We start from the raw sequence: 13,575 nt of genomic DNA on the forward strand, positions 1-13,575 counted from the left end.
AATTATTTTCTAGTGAATTGAGAGTGAATATTAAGGGTAGAGATCGTGGGGTAGCTAGATCCTTCAAAAAGGCTGAATTGGCTGTTTGTAAAGATGAACTAATTTTAGAAATTAAGCATTTCAAAAGAAACCACTGATAAAATTACTCACAGAAATTGCTGATTCATATATGGAAATACATTTAAAATCTGACAAAGTGACATGCTACAATCATTGAGCAGTCTACAGTTCAAGTGGAATGGGCTGTAATGGGACTTTTGACATCCATTCTCTATAGAGGCAGCTGTAAACACATTTAATACCCAACTCAAAAACTCACATTGTTTATCACTGCATTACAGACCTGGGACTTTCCAAGAATAAACAAATTGCTAACTATTTATACAGACATTCTTTTTTTTACGGACATTCACTGCAAATGATCTGAGATGGACTTGAGCGTTACATTTCTTAACTGATGTTTTGCAATTGTTTTCTCATTAACTCCCTCCCATGTTTTCTCTTCTCATCTCTCCTCAAACTCTTGTCAGAACAACATGCTGCATTGTGCAACAAAAGTTTACTTTCATCTCCAAACATGTTAAATGATACATTAGATTAAAGGAAAGAATGTTAAGACTAATGGAGAAGACATTAAAATGAAGAGATGTTGCATTAAAAAAGAAAAGAGTTCTATTTTGGATCCCAAAGCCATTCACTAATTTCCCATTGTAATTTATTTACCAGCAAGCTTCCCAATTCTGCTTCTAGTTCAATTCCAAGGGTCTAGGTGTTGGGAGCAAACCCGAAATTATGACATTTTGAGTATAACAGGATACCTTTTAAACTGATCGTGTTGACAAGCCACGTAGGGATTGGAATGAGACCAAAGACAGGAGACTTGGCAGATGACAGATGATCAGAAGATGCTGTTTCTACTTTTTACGCAGACCTACTGGGGAGAAATGCTGATGATCTTTTGGCCTGGACTCTTCTAAGCTCCATTATGGTAGTCTAAAACACCAACCTATTGGCCAGCAGTATGCATTTCCTCTCAAATGGCACTTCATTGGGTAATTTTAGCTATGAATATTCACAAAGAACCTTCAATATCATTGTCTGTAGAAAAAAAATAACTAACAGGAATAAAGAAAAACATCTGGGTAATATATAAATAAAAGCACCCTGAAGACCCTGTGAGCATTTAAAAATATTACACACAGAATTCTGAATGAAAAACTGCATAGTTTTTTTTGCCATTTGCTTTGTGAAATGGACATCTAAGGTGTTTTGCAATAAACATTTGAAAAGAAACAGAAGACCCAAAAGACAAACTTGGGTCTTTCATTTAGGACTAGGCTAAATGGAAGAGGGCTTGGTTTATACCAGAGAAAATTTAATATGGAGCTGTTAGGAAATCTCCTCACGGAGGTGAATCCATTCATCCTTAGTAGCCTGTGTAGTGCTTTCAAAGGTTCTGCCCACAAAGAGTCATCACTGAGATGAATAGGATAATGCATAGAATTCATCAGGAAGTGAACTCTGTTTTGCTACCTCGTGATCCTCAAGGGAGTACTTCAACCACACTTTGTCCAAAACTGTTATTTAATGAGTCATGTTTGCACTCAGTTACTCTGAAGTCAAATGAGTAGTTTATGTTATAAGTTATTTCTGCGCAACGTTCTTGTATCATATGAGGATAAGTGCTCTGTGTTATGACACAATCACCCCTTCTTGTGCTTTAGAGAGACTGTATCTTTCCAAAATACACACTAATTTTATATCTGAGAGCAAAGAGCTTTCTTCTTAAGACAGGGTCTTGCTCTGTCACCCAGGCTGGTGCAGTGGCACAATCTCAGCTCACTGCAACCTCTGACCCCTGGGCTCAAGTGGTCCTCCCACCTCAGCCTTCCAAGTAGCTGGGACTACAGGCATGCGCCACCATGCCTAGCTAATTTTTTGTATTTTTAGTAGAGACGGGGTCTCACCATCTTGCCCAGGCTTGTCTCAAACTCCTGAGCTCAAGTGATCCATTCACCTTGGCCTCCCAAAGTGTTAGGACTACAGGTGTGAGCCACTATGACTGGCCTAAAAGCCAAGAATTCTTTAACTCAACAAAAAATAATGATTTATAAGAATTATTTTTTGGAGATGGGGGATAAACATAGTATTTTTTAATTATTTGATATAATTTGACATTTGGAAGAGAAAAATTTCAGGTCATTGATTATCAATTCTTGTGATATTATAGCTCATCAGATGTTTAGCTATCTCGAGGGACATATACAAATTCTCCAAAATATCACCAAACAAAATGAACTCTAATGGCTTCAAAAACAACAGTTATAGAGCCCCTGTAGAGTGCCAGGGACTACTTTGCATATTTTGACTCATATATTTAAGGCTCTAAATATCCTCAGGAGATAAAAACTGCCATTATTCCAATTTTATAAAGGAAGACACTGAGACAGAGAATGAGGATGAGGGAATTTGGTCAACATCACACAGTTGAAAATAGAAGATCTGGAGTTTGAATCCATCAGTCAGACTTGAGAGCATATGCTTTATTGCTTTCAGTGAATTCATGGACTAGCGAAGTGTCTTCTGTATGCACAATTCTGGGCTAGTGCTGGACATGAGGAGGACATCTGGCTGGTTGCGTGCAGCACTGGATGTCCTCAGGCTGGTGCTTCATTGTCATGTGGTCCCTGACACAGTTGCCAGAATGCATGACCTCCATGGATCATCACACTACTTTGATCTCCTTTTTTTTTTTTAATGTAACAGCTTTATTGAGATGTAGTTAACATAACATATAATTCACTCATGTAAAGTGTACAATTTAATGGCTTTTAATATATTCACAGAGTTGTGCAACCATCACCATCATCAGTTTTAGAACATTTTCATTATCCCCCAAAAAAGAACCTCATACCCATTAGTAGTCATTCCTTATAACCCCCTCCCCCAACTACTGACAAGCACTGGTCCGCTTTATGTCTCTATAGATTTTTTTATTATGAACGTTTCATATAAATAGAATCATACAATATGTGACCTTTTCTGTCTGGCTTCTTTCATTTAGCATGATGTTTTCAAGCTTCATCCATGTTACAGCATGTGTTAGGACTTCATTTCTGCTTATTGTCAAATAACATTCTGTTGTCTGAATTTGCCACATTTTACGTATTCATTCATTACTCAGTGGACATTTTCCCACTCTTTGGCTATTATAAATAACGATGTTATGAACATTTATGTGCAAGTTTTTTGTGTAGACATGTTTTAATTTCTCATACTTATATGCTTAGGAGTGAAATTGCTGTGTCATAGGGTAAGTCTACGTTAAATATTTTAAGAAATTGCCAGCCTGTTTTTCTCCTTGCTTATTGATAGTAAGAAGTCCTTCTTAGCAGTTTTTGCAAAAGTGACTTTTCTTCTCTATAGAAGCACCTTGACATTAGAAGGCAAGGATGCCAGACTTTGTCTTCAACAAATATTCAATATCTGGTGGACTATAAGTGGCCACTTTCAGTAACAGAAACCAAATGGAAAGTGTAGAATAATCTTGAGTAACTACCCCATCTTTTCTTAATATTAGGTCTTTTAAGTGACTATATGAAACAAATTTAATAAATGATGGTAACAATAGTAGCATCTGTTAAACACTGTAGATGTATCAGGAGGTCTATGAAGTATTACAAGTATTTTATCATTCAATTTTAGAACCACTAAAATATTTTAGAATCTTTACATTCTAGAGAGTAAGATTAAAGCAAAATTATAAGAATGACAGAGCCATAGTTTTATCTATTCTGATGACTAGGTAGGGAAAAAAGGTTTAGCTTGATGTAAGAAAAACGAAAACAAAAAGATGAAGTCCCCTGAATGGAAGACTATTCAAAAGACACTCTCTTAGCTGGGTAAAAGATAGTTTCACTGAGGCTGTTTTCAGGAAGCAGGAAGTAGAATGAGTTACTGTTATTTCTTGCCGGGTCTGTGTACTTATGATGCTATCTTACGGTTTAATTTTTCTATAGGTACACAGGATGTGTGGGTAGCCAATTAAAGTATTATAGAAGCTAGTAAATATTAACAGAAAAAAGAAATGAGGAACTGTTCTATTAAAACATTTTATTAGCCATTGTTAACAAATTTTTCTGTTGCAACGTGCCCATCTCTTGCCTACTATGAAAATTTGTTTGAATAGGTTTATCCACCTAAGCCTACATCGGAGACCAGTGAGTAGACACAAAGTTAAACACACAAGAAACAACTCTTATGCAGTATTTTGTTGTGATGCCTTTTAAGTAAAAATTGGGAAATTTATATTTATTATAACAAATGATGGCCAAATGATGGCCACAAAAGCCATTGCTTGTAAATAATTATAATTCATACAGTAATGACATTTCCTATGAAAAGAATTACAATATATGTCATGGAATCCACCACTAGTCTTCCTCCTGGAAATAGAAATCAAACTGATCAATTTGCTTCAGTATATTAGGTAAGAAAAAAATAATGGTGTCTAACTGCAGAGTGCATTGTGTTGATTTGGATTTCGTATAAAGTTGCCCGTATAAAAACTTTTCTAATGTGGATTGAAATTCTGATTATACAACTATGAAAATAATTGGAAGTATTATTATTCTCAGTGACTTCTAATTTGATTTGAAGGCCTTTGGAAGAATCCCTCTCCTACATTCTGCTTTAGTCCTTAAGATCCAGTTAGAGGCTGCTTGTAGTCATCCTCATTGCTTGAGAAGACTAGGCTTTTCTATTTAGCAACCAATCCAGGAACTAGATTTCACCACACTAACCACATCTTCCTTCTCTGTGTCATACTTGTATGTTTTTGGTCCTGAAAAGAAGTAAATGTAGCCTAAAAGAGACAAAGTTGAAATTGGGTTACTGAAGATGTCCAGCACATATATAAATGGAAGGATTTGTCACTGTCACTTTCTTAAAGTGTCACCAAAGGGGAATTGTGAATTTGTCAGGTGGCAGTTAGCTTGTCTTCTGTCTTCATGCCCTAGAACCTGACTCCTGAACTTCTCAGTCATTTCTGAGCTTTCTCCTTGTTCCAGCCGGGGTAAGGCCTTCTCGTTGGGGTCATCCAATGTGCCATGCTCAGTTATGTGCTGTGCTTCTGCTCAGGCTGCTCTCCTCCAGGAAGCCCCTCCCCTTTTCTTTCCCTAGTTAAGTCTCTGGCCAATCTTCAAAACCCATGTGAAGTCCCACTATAAAATTTCCAATGACTGCTGCCGATTCTGATATTTTAATTCTCAGATCAGCTCTTGCAATTATTGTGCAGTCTACCACATGACTCAACACTAAATTATAGATTGTCTGTTTTCCAGTCATTTCATCTGTGTTGGGTGAACCATTCTGTGAGGGCAGTGCCACATCTGGAATGGTCTTTGCACTTCTGAACAGTGTCCAGCCCTGTGCTATTTTTTCAAGAAGAGTGTGCTAACTGACTACTTCAGAAGATTTAATTAAATGTATTCAACAAAGTTCTATTCAACTTTCCTAGCTATGTGTTAAATTGCAGGAGTTGGATTATGGAGTGGGAAAAAGCACTGAGAAGCTTGAGACAGATTTTTTTTTTTTTTTTTTGAGACAGGGTATCACCCTGTTGCCCAGGCTAGAGTGCAGTGGTGCAATCACGGTTCACTGCAGCCTCGACCTCCTGAACTCAAGTAATCCTCCCATCTCAGCATCCTGAGTAGCTGGGACTACAGGTGTGTGCCATCATTCTCAGCTAACTTTTTTGTAGAGACAGAGTTTTGCCATATTGCCCAAGCTGGTATTGAATTCCTGGGCTGAAGTGATCCTACCACCTCATCCTCCCAAAGTGCTGGAATTACAGGTGTGTGTCACTGTGCCTAACCAAGACTATGTGTATTTTAAGGATAGAAAAGGTAATCTTGACCCCGGTAGACTTTATGATCTAGCTGACTAATCGATTGAAGCTATACTTTAAAAACTTTCCATTAGGTGGCCAACATGGTGAAACTCCATCTCCACTAAAAATACAAAAATTAGCTGGGCCTGGTGGCCGGCGCCTGTAGTCCCAGCTACTTGGGAGGCTGAGGTAGGAGAATCGCTCGAACCTGGGAGGCGGAAGTTGCAGTGAGCAGAGATCGCACCACTGCAGTCCAGCCTGGCCACAGAGCGAGACTCCGTCTCAAAAAAACCAAAAACCAAAAAACAAAAACAAAAAACAAAAAAACACACACACAAAAACAAAAACAAACAAACAAACAAAAACTTTCCATTAGGAAAGAGAGAACTACAATACCAGAACTTTTATAGTTACTCTTTCTAGTGGACAATCTGTTTAGATAAACTTATGAAAGGACCTAAGACCAAATATAAAAACCAAGGACTCCCACTTGGAAATCCACTTTCTGTTGTGTTAAAGCAAAGCCCAGATTTCTTATGATAGTTTTCATGAAGAAAGTTTTCAGTGGAAACACTTACCATTTAATTCTACAGCAGCATCGATTTGGCCATTTACTCCTGAAAATTCTTCTTCAGTATTCTTTGGATAGTCTTTTCCCATTTTCTTTTTCCTTTCATCGTAGCTAGAAAAAGTGTTATTTCATAAATAATATTACTAAGAGGTTTTTACTGGTTGTAGATGACACTATACTGGTCAGGCATATGGACACATAACTTATTTAGGTGTTCCTCTCTCTCTCTGTTTCACATACACATACACATGCATTTATGTTGTTATTTATTTTTTCTTTGTTGTGTTTTTGTTTTTTTTTTGAGATGGGGTCTCACTGTTGCCCAGGCTGAAGTGTAGTGGTGCCATCATGGCTCACCACTGCCTTGACCTTCCAGGCTCAAGCGATCCTCCTGTCTCAGCCTCCTGAGTAGCTGGGACTACAGGCATGTACCACCACACCCTGGCTAATTTTTATTTTTTATAAAGACAGGGTCTTGCCATGTTGCCCAGGCTGGTCTCAAACTCCTGGTCTCAAGCAATCCTCCCACACCTCAGCCTCCCAAAGTGCTGGGATTACAGGAATAAGCCACTGGGCCTGGCCCTTGTTGTTTAAATCGGGCTCTTAAAATACCTAAAAGAGATTATAGACCTTTATCACTATGCTCCCATGTTCCTGAGATTCTGGTACCACAAGCTTGGAAGTCACTTGCTTAAAGCAGTCTCCAAAAAATTTCCACATACATTGTTTAGAAATATTCATTCTATATATTATAGCAACATGTTCTGTTAACTCAAAAAAAACTTGCCATTTGAAAGGAACTCTCTATATTTTTTATTGCCTTATTTATTGTTGTAATTATTTCTCTATCAATTCCTTGGTTCATCAAATCATTGAAAGCCTTTCATAGGTGCTTTTATTCATGAACTTAGTGCTATGTATCCATGGAGAAAGGGTTGAACAAATAATGCACACTGAATGAATAAAGAAATGTGTGAACAATAAGTAAATAAGAAGCAAGTAAATATGTAATAATTGAACTTCTGCCTTTTAAACCAATTTACTTGAATTCCATTGCTTTTGTTTCCTGGAAAGCTTATATGACTGACTGAATAGTAGACCTGATTTCTTTTTCTGGATCAGCAACCAGCATTCAATGATAACTCTGAAGATTGATTAATATATCTCTTTGTGATCTAAACTACTCATTGTTAAAAAAGACTGTGACTGTGTGAGTCAGCATGACTTGTATGAGAATCAGACTTCATTTAAAGTTTGAGAAAGTCCCTTCTTCATTAGCACAGAGTTCCAAATGGGGACACTCCCAGGTGGACACCCCACTCCTTTCCCACCAAAAGGTCAGACAATTTCTCCCAGTGCCTGGGCTACTGAAAAATTTCCTGTGGCAGCAGATCCCACCCACCATCTCTTGAAATGTCCCTCTTGTGTGGCTATGACTACACAGGCCAGGGATAACTCTCTAGTGATGTTGAGCCAAAGGCAAACATTGAAAAAGATGTACTCAGGCTGAAACTAAGTGCAAGTCTGAGCTGCTTTACAGAATGTTTGGAGCTAGGGGTGGAAGCTAACTGTCCCAGCATATTATCCATATTAACTATAACCATTAATATTTCATGTGGACCTTATGTGTAGACATTATGCAGGGGCCTGCATAACAAACACAAGGTTACCTACTTTTCATTTTACTAAGTAAGGACATTACCTTTTAACCATCAAAAGAACTACTACCACCTGTTTTCACAGTCATTTCACAAAGACAAAGAAACGTTAACACCAAAAAGGCAGGAAGGACATAAACTGAGAATAAAAGATGGTTCTCGCCAATAATCTGTTTTTATGCTGACACAGACTGCAGCTCCCTGATTTATAATATTGTGCTGTCCTTATTTAGCTGTGAACTGGTGAGAACTTTGTGATGATCTAGCCCTTTGTTTGTGGACAGATATTTAAGGATTTCTGTTATAGTCCAAAGAGCTCAACAGATACAGTCTGATGGTACTGGGTTTGAATTTCTGACTCTGTTACCTGCTGACTCCGTGATCAGGAAAACGTACTTTGAGCTCTGAGCCCTGGTTTTTCTCATCTGGAAAACATTGGTCATGAGGGTAAGAGACAATTTACACACACACACACGCACACGCACACACCACACACACACACACACACACACACACACACACCTGGCACATGTAGCACCAAGAGTAGGCCCAAGCCAGCAGTCTTTGTCATTTATTCTGGCCCCAAGAACAATTAACTCTGACTTGTGAGTATAAGGTTGAGTGAACTTCATGGTTTGATCTGGGATTCTAAGTCACTAAGGAGTTTAATCTTTAAACTTACTTTACAAGATAATATTTGCGGTGGTAGGCAAGGTTGAGAAGGGGTGAAAAAGGAGGGCTAAAAAGTGTTGGAGGCAGTCCAGAGAACCAAGTCAGAGAGGGGATTAAGATGAAGTAGGTCTGCTGGTGTGGTGAGGATTTTACTGAGAGAGTAACAGAAAAGGAGATTATATGATAGGATGAAGATCATGGGGATTTTTACCAATAATAAATAAATGATGAAGAGAATTGAAGAATGAAAATATGTGGTGGTTGGGAAGGCCCACTGAATTTGAATTCAGAGGACATGAAATACAGCTTCAGATGGACCACTGTAGCTGTGTGATCTTGAGTGAATCATGTAACCTCTCAGAGACACAATGTTCAATGAAAATAAAAGAAATACCTACTTCTCAAGATTGTTGAAAAGGTGGATGGGACAATGAGAGAATATGAGAAAACGCTCAGCATGATTCCTGGCACATAGTAAGCCAGCCATCAAGAAATAGTAACTGAATTTCAATATTAAGGAAATAAATACAATTTTTATTGAGAATCAACTATATCTTGAGTATCTGCTAAAATCATTGCATATATCCTCTCATCACTGAGGTCTTGTTTGTGAAACCTAAATACCAAACTAGAAATAGTGATCTGAATTATGTTTATTTCCTTTGTGGGCATTTGTTACATCATTTAATATTGATTCAAGGTATTTACATTTAATATATATTAAATAAATCATTGCCTGCAACAGATATCTGATGTAGTTTTTCAGATATGTTATCTTACTCTCCACATTTGTATTCTAAGGACTCAGGGACTGTTTTGATAAAGTGCCTGCATTTTTGTTTAACCTAATCTGCATGCTTAGAACTTAGATTTGTTAGGTATTTTTGGTGTTTTGATTGTGCTCATTTCAGTCACATGTCAAGGGCATAACTGACTCCATTCTACCCTCTTAGAAGCACTAAATGGGGAACTGAGTCAGCTAAAGGATGCTTAAAGAGAATGCAAGAAAGGGCGGCAAAAAGGGGAATTTACTGATAAGGTTTCTAAGATGGTTTCAGGAAGTTTTCTCAAGGTGACCTTTCCAGTGTGGGTCAGGAGGGACAATGAAATAGAAATCTGAAATTCCATTTTGAAGTTAATGATTTCAGCCAGAAATCACATGACTTTCATGAATGAAGTGGCCTTTGTGATCTATACTAGAGAAGGGCAGATAGGACAGTGATCGGTAATGAAGAGAAGGCAGGAGAGGAGGAAGCTGCCATGTACAATCCCAGATGAGGGTCAGGAAACAGGACCCCATGAGGAAAATGATTGTGAGGAGATTCTGGGACAAATAATTTGTAACAACACAGAAAAATATGTATCCTATAGTATTAAGTAGAAGAATGTCAGGACACAAAATTTCATACATAATTACTTAAAAATGGGGAAAACTGCAGGAAAAAAATAGAAGAAAAATATTAAATGAGTATCAAAAGATGTTGCAAGTGTTGGCCATTGAAGAATTTCTTTCCCTTTCATACATTCTGTGTTTTCTATAACAAACATCACATGCTGTCCTTGGACCCCATCTTCCTGGGCAGTCTTATATCCTCACATGGCCTCAATCACCATCTGATTACATGATGAATTCCAAACTTATCTTTCCAGCCTGACTGCTCTTGAGTTCAAGACCTGTATGTCCAAATCTCTTCTGATATTTTTCTTCTCAGTTCTCACCAGCATGTCAAACTCCATATGTACAAATTGAAGCTGCTTCTTGTTCCCCTAAATCTGCTTCATTTCTTAAGTTTACTGTCTTGATAAATGCCAAAATTGAAAACCCATTTATTAAGGAAATGACCCCCAACTAGTCAGTCATCCAGACCTATGTTTTCTACTGTTTGAAGAACAATCAAATCTACCCCAACTCCCAAACCCATCATCTCTGGCAGAATTCTTGCAATAGTTCTCTCTCTTATTTAAATAATTCAGTGGTTTTTTAGTGCACAGTCATTTGCCATATGTTGACATTTCAGGAAATGACAGACCATGTACATGATAGTGGTCCCATAAGATTATAACACTGTATTTTTACTGTACCATTTCTAAGTTTAGATACACAAATACTTACCATTGTATCACAATTGCCTACAGTATTCAGTACAGTATCATGTTGTATAGGTCTGTAGGAGCTATAGGAGCAACAGGGTATACCATATAGCCTAAGTGGGTAGTAAGCAGTACCATCTAGGTTTGTGTAAGTACACTCTAGGATGTTCACTGATTGACCAAATCACCTAATGACACATTCCTCAGAACACAGCCCCATTGTTAAGCAAGCGATGCATGACTATAGTCACAGAATTGTGCTACCATCAACACAATCAATTTTAGAATGTTGCCATCACCCGCCCCCACAAAAACCTTATGCCTTTTCACTGTAAGTCCCCATATCCCACATCCTCATCCCTCCATCTCAACCAGACCTAAACAATCACTATCTACTTTCTGTCTGTTTTAACTTGCCTATTATGGACATTTTATACAATATGCAGATTTTCATGACTGACATCTTTCATTTAGTATCATGCTCTCAAGATTCATCCATGTTGTACCATGTACCAGCATTTCATTCATTTTTGTGGCCAAATAATATTCCATTGTATGAATTTATCACATTTTATATATCCATTCAACACTTGATGGAGATTTGGGTTGTTTCCAGCATTCGTCTATTATTAATAATGCTGCTATGAATATTTGTATACAGCTATTATGTGGACTTATGTTTTTACTTCTCTTGGGTATATCCTCAAGAAAGTGGAATTCTGGGTCAAATGATAATTCTATGTTCAATTTTTTGAGGAGCAGGAGACTGCTTTCCAAAGTGGCTATACTAATTTGCATTTCTACTACCAATGTCTGAGGGTTCTGATTTCTCCATATTCTCACCAACATTTATTATTATCTGACTTTTTGATTATGGCATTCTAGTAGGTGTGAAGAAGTATTTCACTGCGGGTTTCATTTGCATTTTCCTCATGACTATTGATGTTGAGCATCTTTTCATGTGCTTATTGGCCATTTGTATATCTTTGTTGGAGAAATGGCTATTCAGATCCTTTGCCCATATTTTAACTGAGTTATTTTTCTTGTTATTAATTGAATAGTCGTTTATATATTCTAGACACAAGTTCTTTATCAGATATATGACTTACAAACATTTCTTCCCATTCCCTGGGTTGTCTTTTTACTTTGTTGATAGTGTACTGTGAAGCAGAAAAGTTTTTAATTTTGAGTAAGTCCAACTTGTCCTTTTTTTCTTTTTGGCTTATGCTTTTCGTGTTGTATTTGAGTATTCATTGCTAAATCCAAGATCACGAAGATTTATCTTATATTTTCTTTTAAGAGTTTTGTCAGATTAGCTCTTATATTTAAGGAATTTGATCAATTTTGAGTTAATTTTTGTATATGTTGTGAGGTTGGGGTCTAAGTCCATTCTTTTGCATGTGGCTATCCACTCCTTCCAGCATCGTTTGCTGAAGATACCATTTTTCTCCTTTGAATGACTTTATATCGTTGTCAAAAATCAGTTGCCCATAGATACATGGCTTTATTTCCTTACTCTAAATTTTATTCTATTAACATGTATGGCTATCCTTATGCAAATATCACAGTCTTAGTTACTGTTTCTTTGTAGTAACTTTTGAAATTGGGAAGTATGAATCCTCCAACTTTGTTCTTTTTAAAGATATCTTGGCTATTCTAGGCCCGTGAGTTTCAAGTTTCAAGAAAAACTTGTCAATTTCTACAAAGAAACCAGTGGTATTCTGATAGAGATTGTGTTGAATCTACAGATCAATTTGGGGACTACTATCATCTTAAAAATATCCTCATCCATGAACATGAGATATCACTCCATTTAGATCTTGCTTAATTTCTTTCAACAATGTTTTGTAGTTTTCAGACTACAAAACAACATTTTCCATTTCTTTTGTTAAATTTATTTTTAAGTATTTGACTCTTTTTGATGCTATTCCAGTTGGAATTGCTTTCTTAATTTCATTTTCAAATTGTTTGTTGAGGTGTATAAAAACACAATTGATTAACACATTGAATTCATTCCTTGCAACCTTTCTGAACTCATTTATTAGTTCTAAAAGTTTTTTTAGAGTATTCTCTAGGGTTTTTCTATATAAAAGATAATACCATATGCAAAAAGAAATAGTTTTACTTTCTCTCCTATCTGGATAATTTTTATTTCATTTGTTCTTGCTTAATTCTCTTGGTTAGGACCTCCAGTACAATGTGAATGGAGAGATGAGAGCAGAAATTTTTGTTTCGTGTTTGATGTTAGGAGGAATGCATCCAGTCTTTCACCACTGACTATGCCATCAGCTGTGGGTTTTCATAGACGCTCTTTATTGATTTGAAAACGGTTATTTTTATTCCTGGGTTTTATTCCTAGGTTGCTGAATGTTTTTTTATTATGAAATAATGTTGAATTTTGCCAAACGCTTTTACTGTATCTACTGAGATGATCATATGATTTTTGTTTTTATTCTATTGATATGGGACATTACATTAATTGATTTTTGGATGAATTCCTGGGACAAATCCTACTTGGTCTTGGTGTATAATTCTTTTCATACGTTGCTGGATTTAGGTTGTTAGTGTTTTTGGAGGATCTTTGTAGCCATATTCACAATAGATATTGGTCTGAAGCTTTATTTTCTTGTCATGTTTCTGTGTGGTTTTGGTATAAGGATAATGCTGACTTCAGTGAGTTAGGTAGTGTTTTC

The 13,575-nt window shown here is 36.8% G+C and overlaps 1 protein-coding gene across 1 annotated transcript in view; it reads right to left on the bottom strand.

Moving 5' to 3' along the window:
- Positions 1–2,817: 2,817 nt before the first annotated feature.
- Positions 2,818–13,575, bottom strand: part of MMP20 (matrix metallopeptidase 20) — a 49,799-nt gene continuing 39,041 nt past the window's right edge. The window contains exons 9-10 of the mRNA XM_001153208.6: positions 6,469–6,572; positions 2,818–4,864 (exon numbers count right to left, since the gene is read on the bottom strand). Of these exons, the coding sequence (XP_001153208.3) occupies positions 4,764–4,864; positions 6,469–6,572 (205 nt within the window). The 3' untranslated portion in view covers positions 2,818–4,763. The remainder of the gene's footprint in view (positions 4,865–6,468; positions 6,573–13,575) is intronic.

The sequence above is a fragment of the Pan troglodytes genome, chromosome 9 (genome assembly GCF_028858775.2).
Source record: "Pan troglodytes isolate AG18354 chromosome 9, NHGRI_mPanTro3-v2.0_pri, whole genome shotgun sequence".
NCBI classification, from domain to species: Eukaryota; Metazoa; Chordata; class Mammalia; order Primates; family Hominidae; genus Pan; species Pan troglodytes.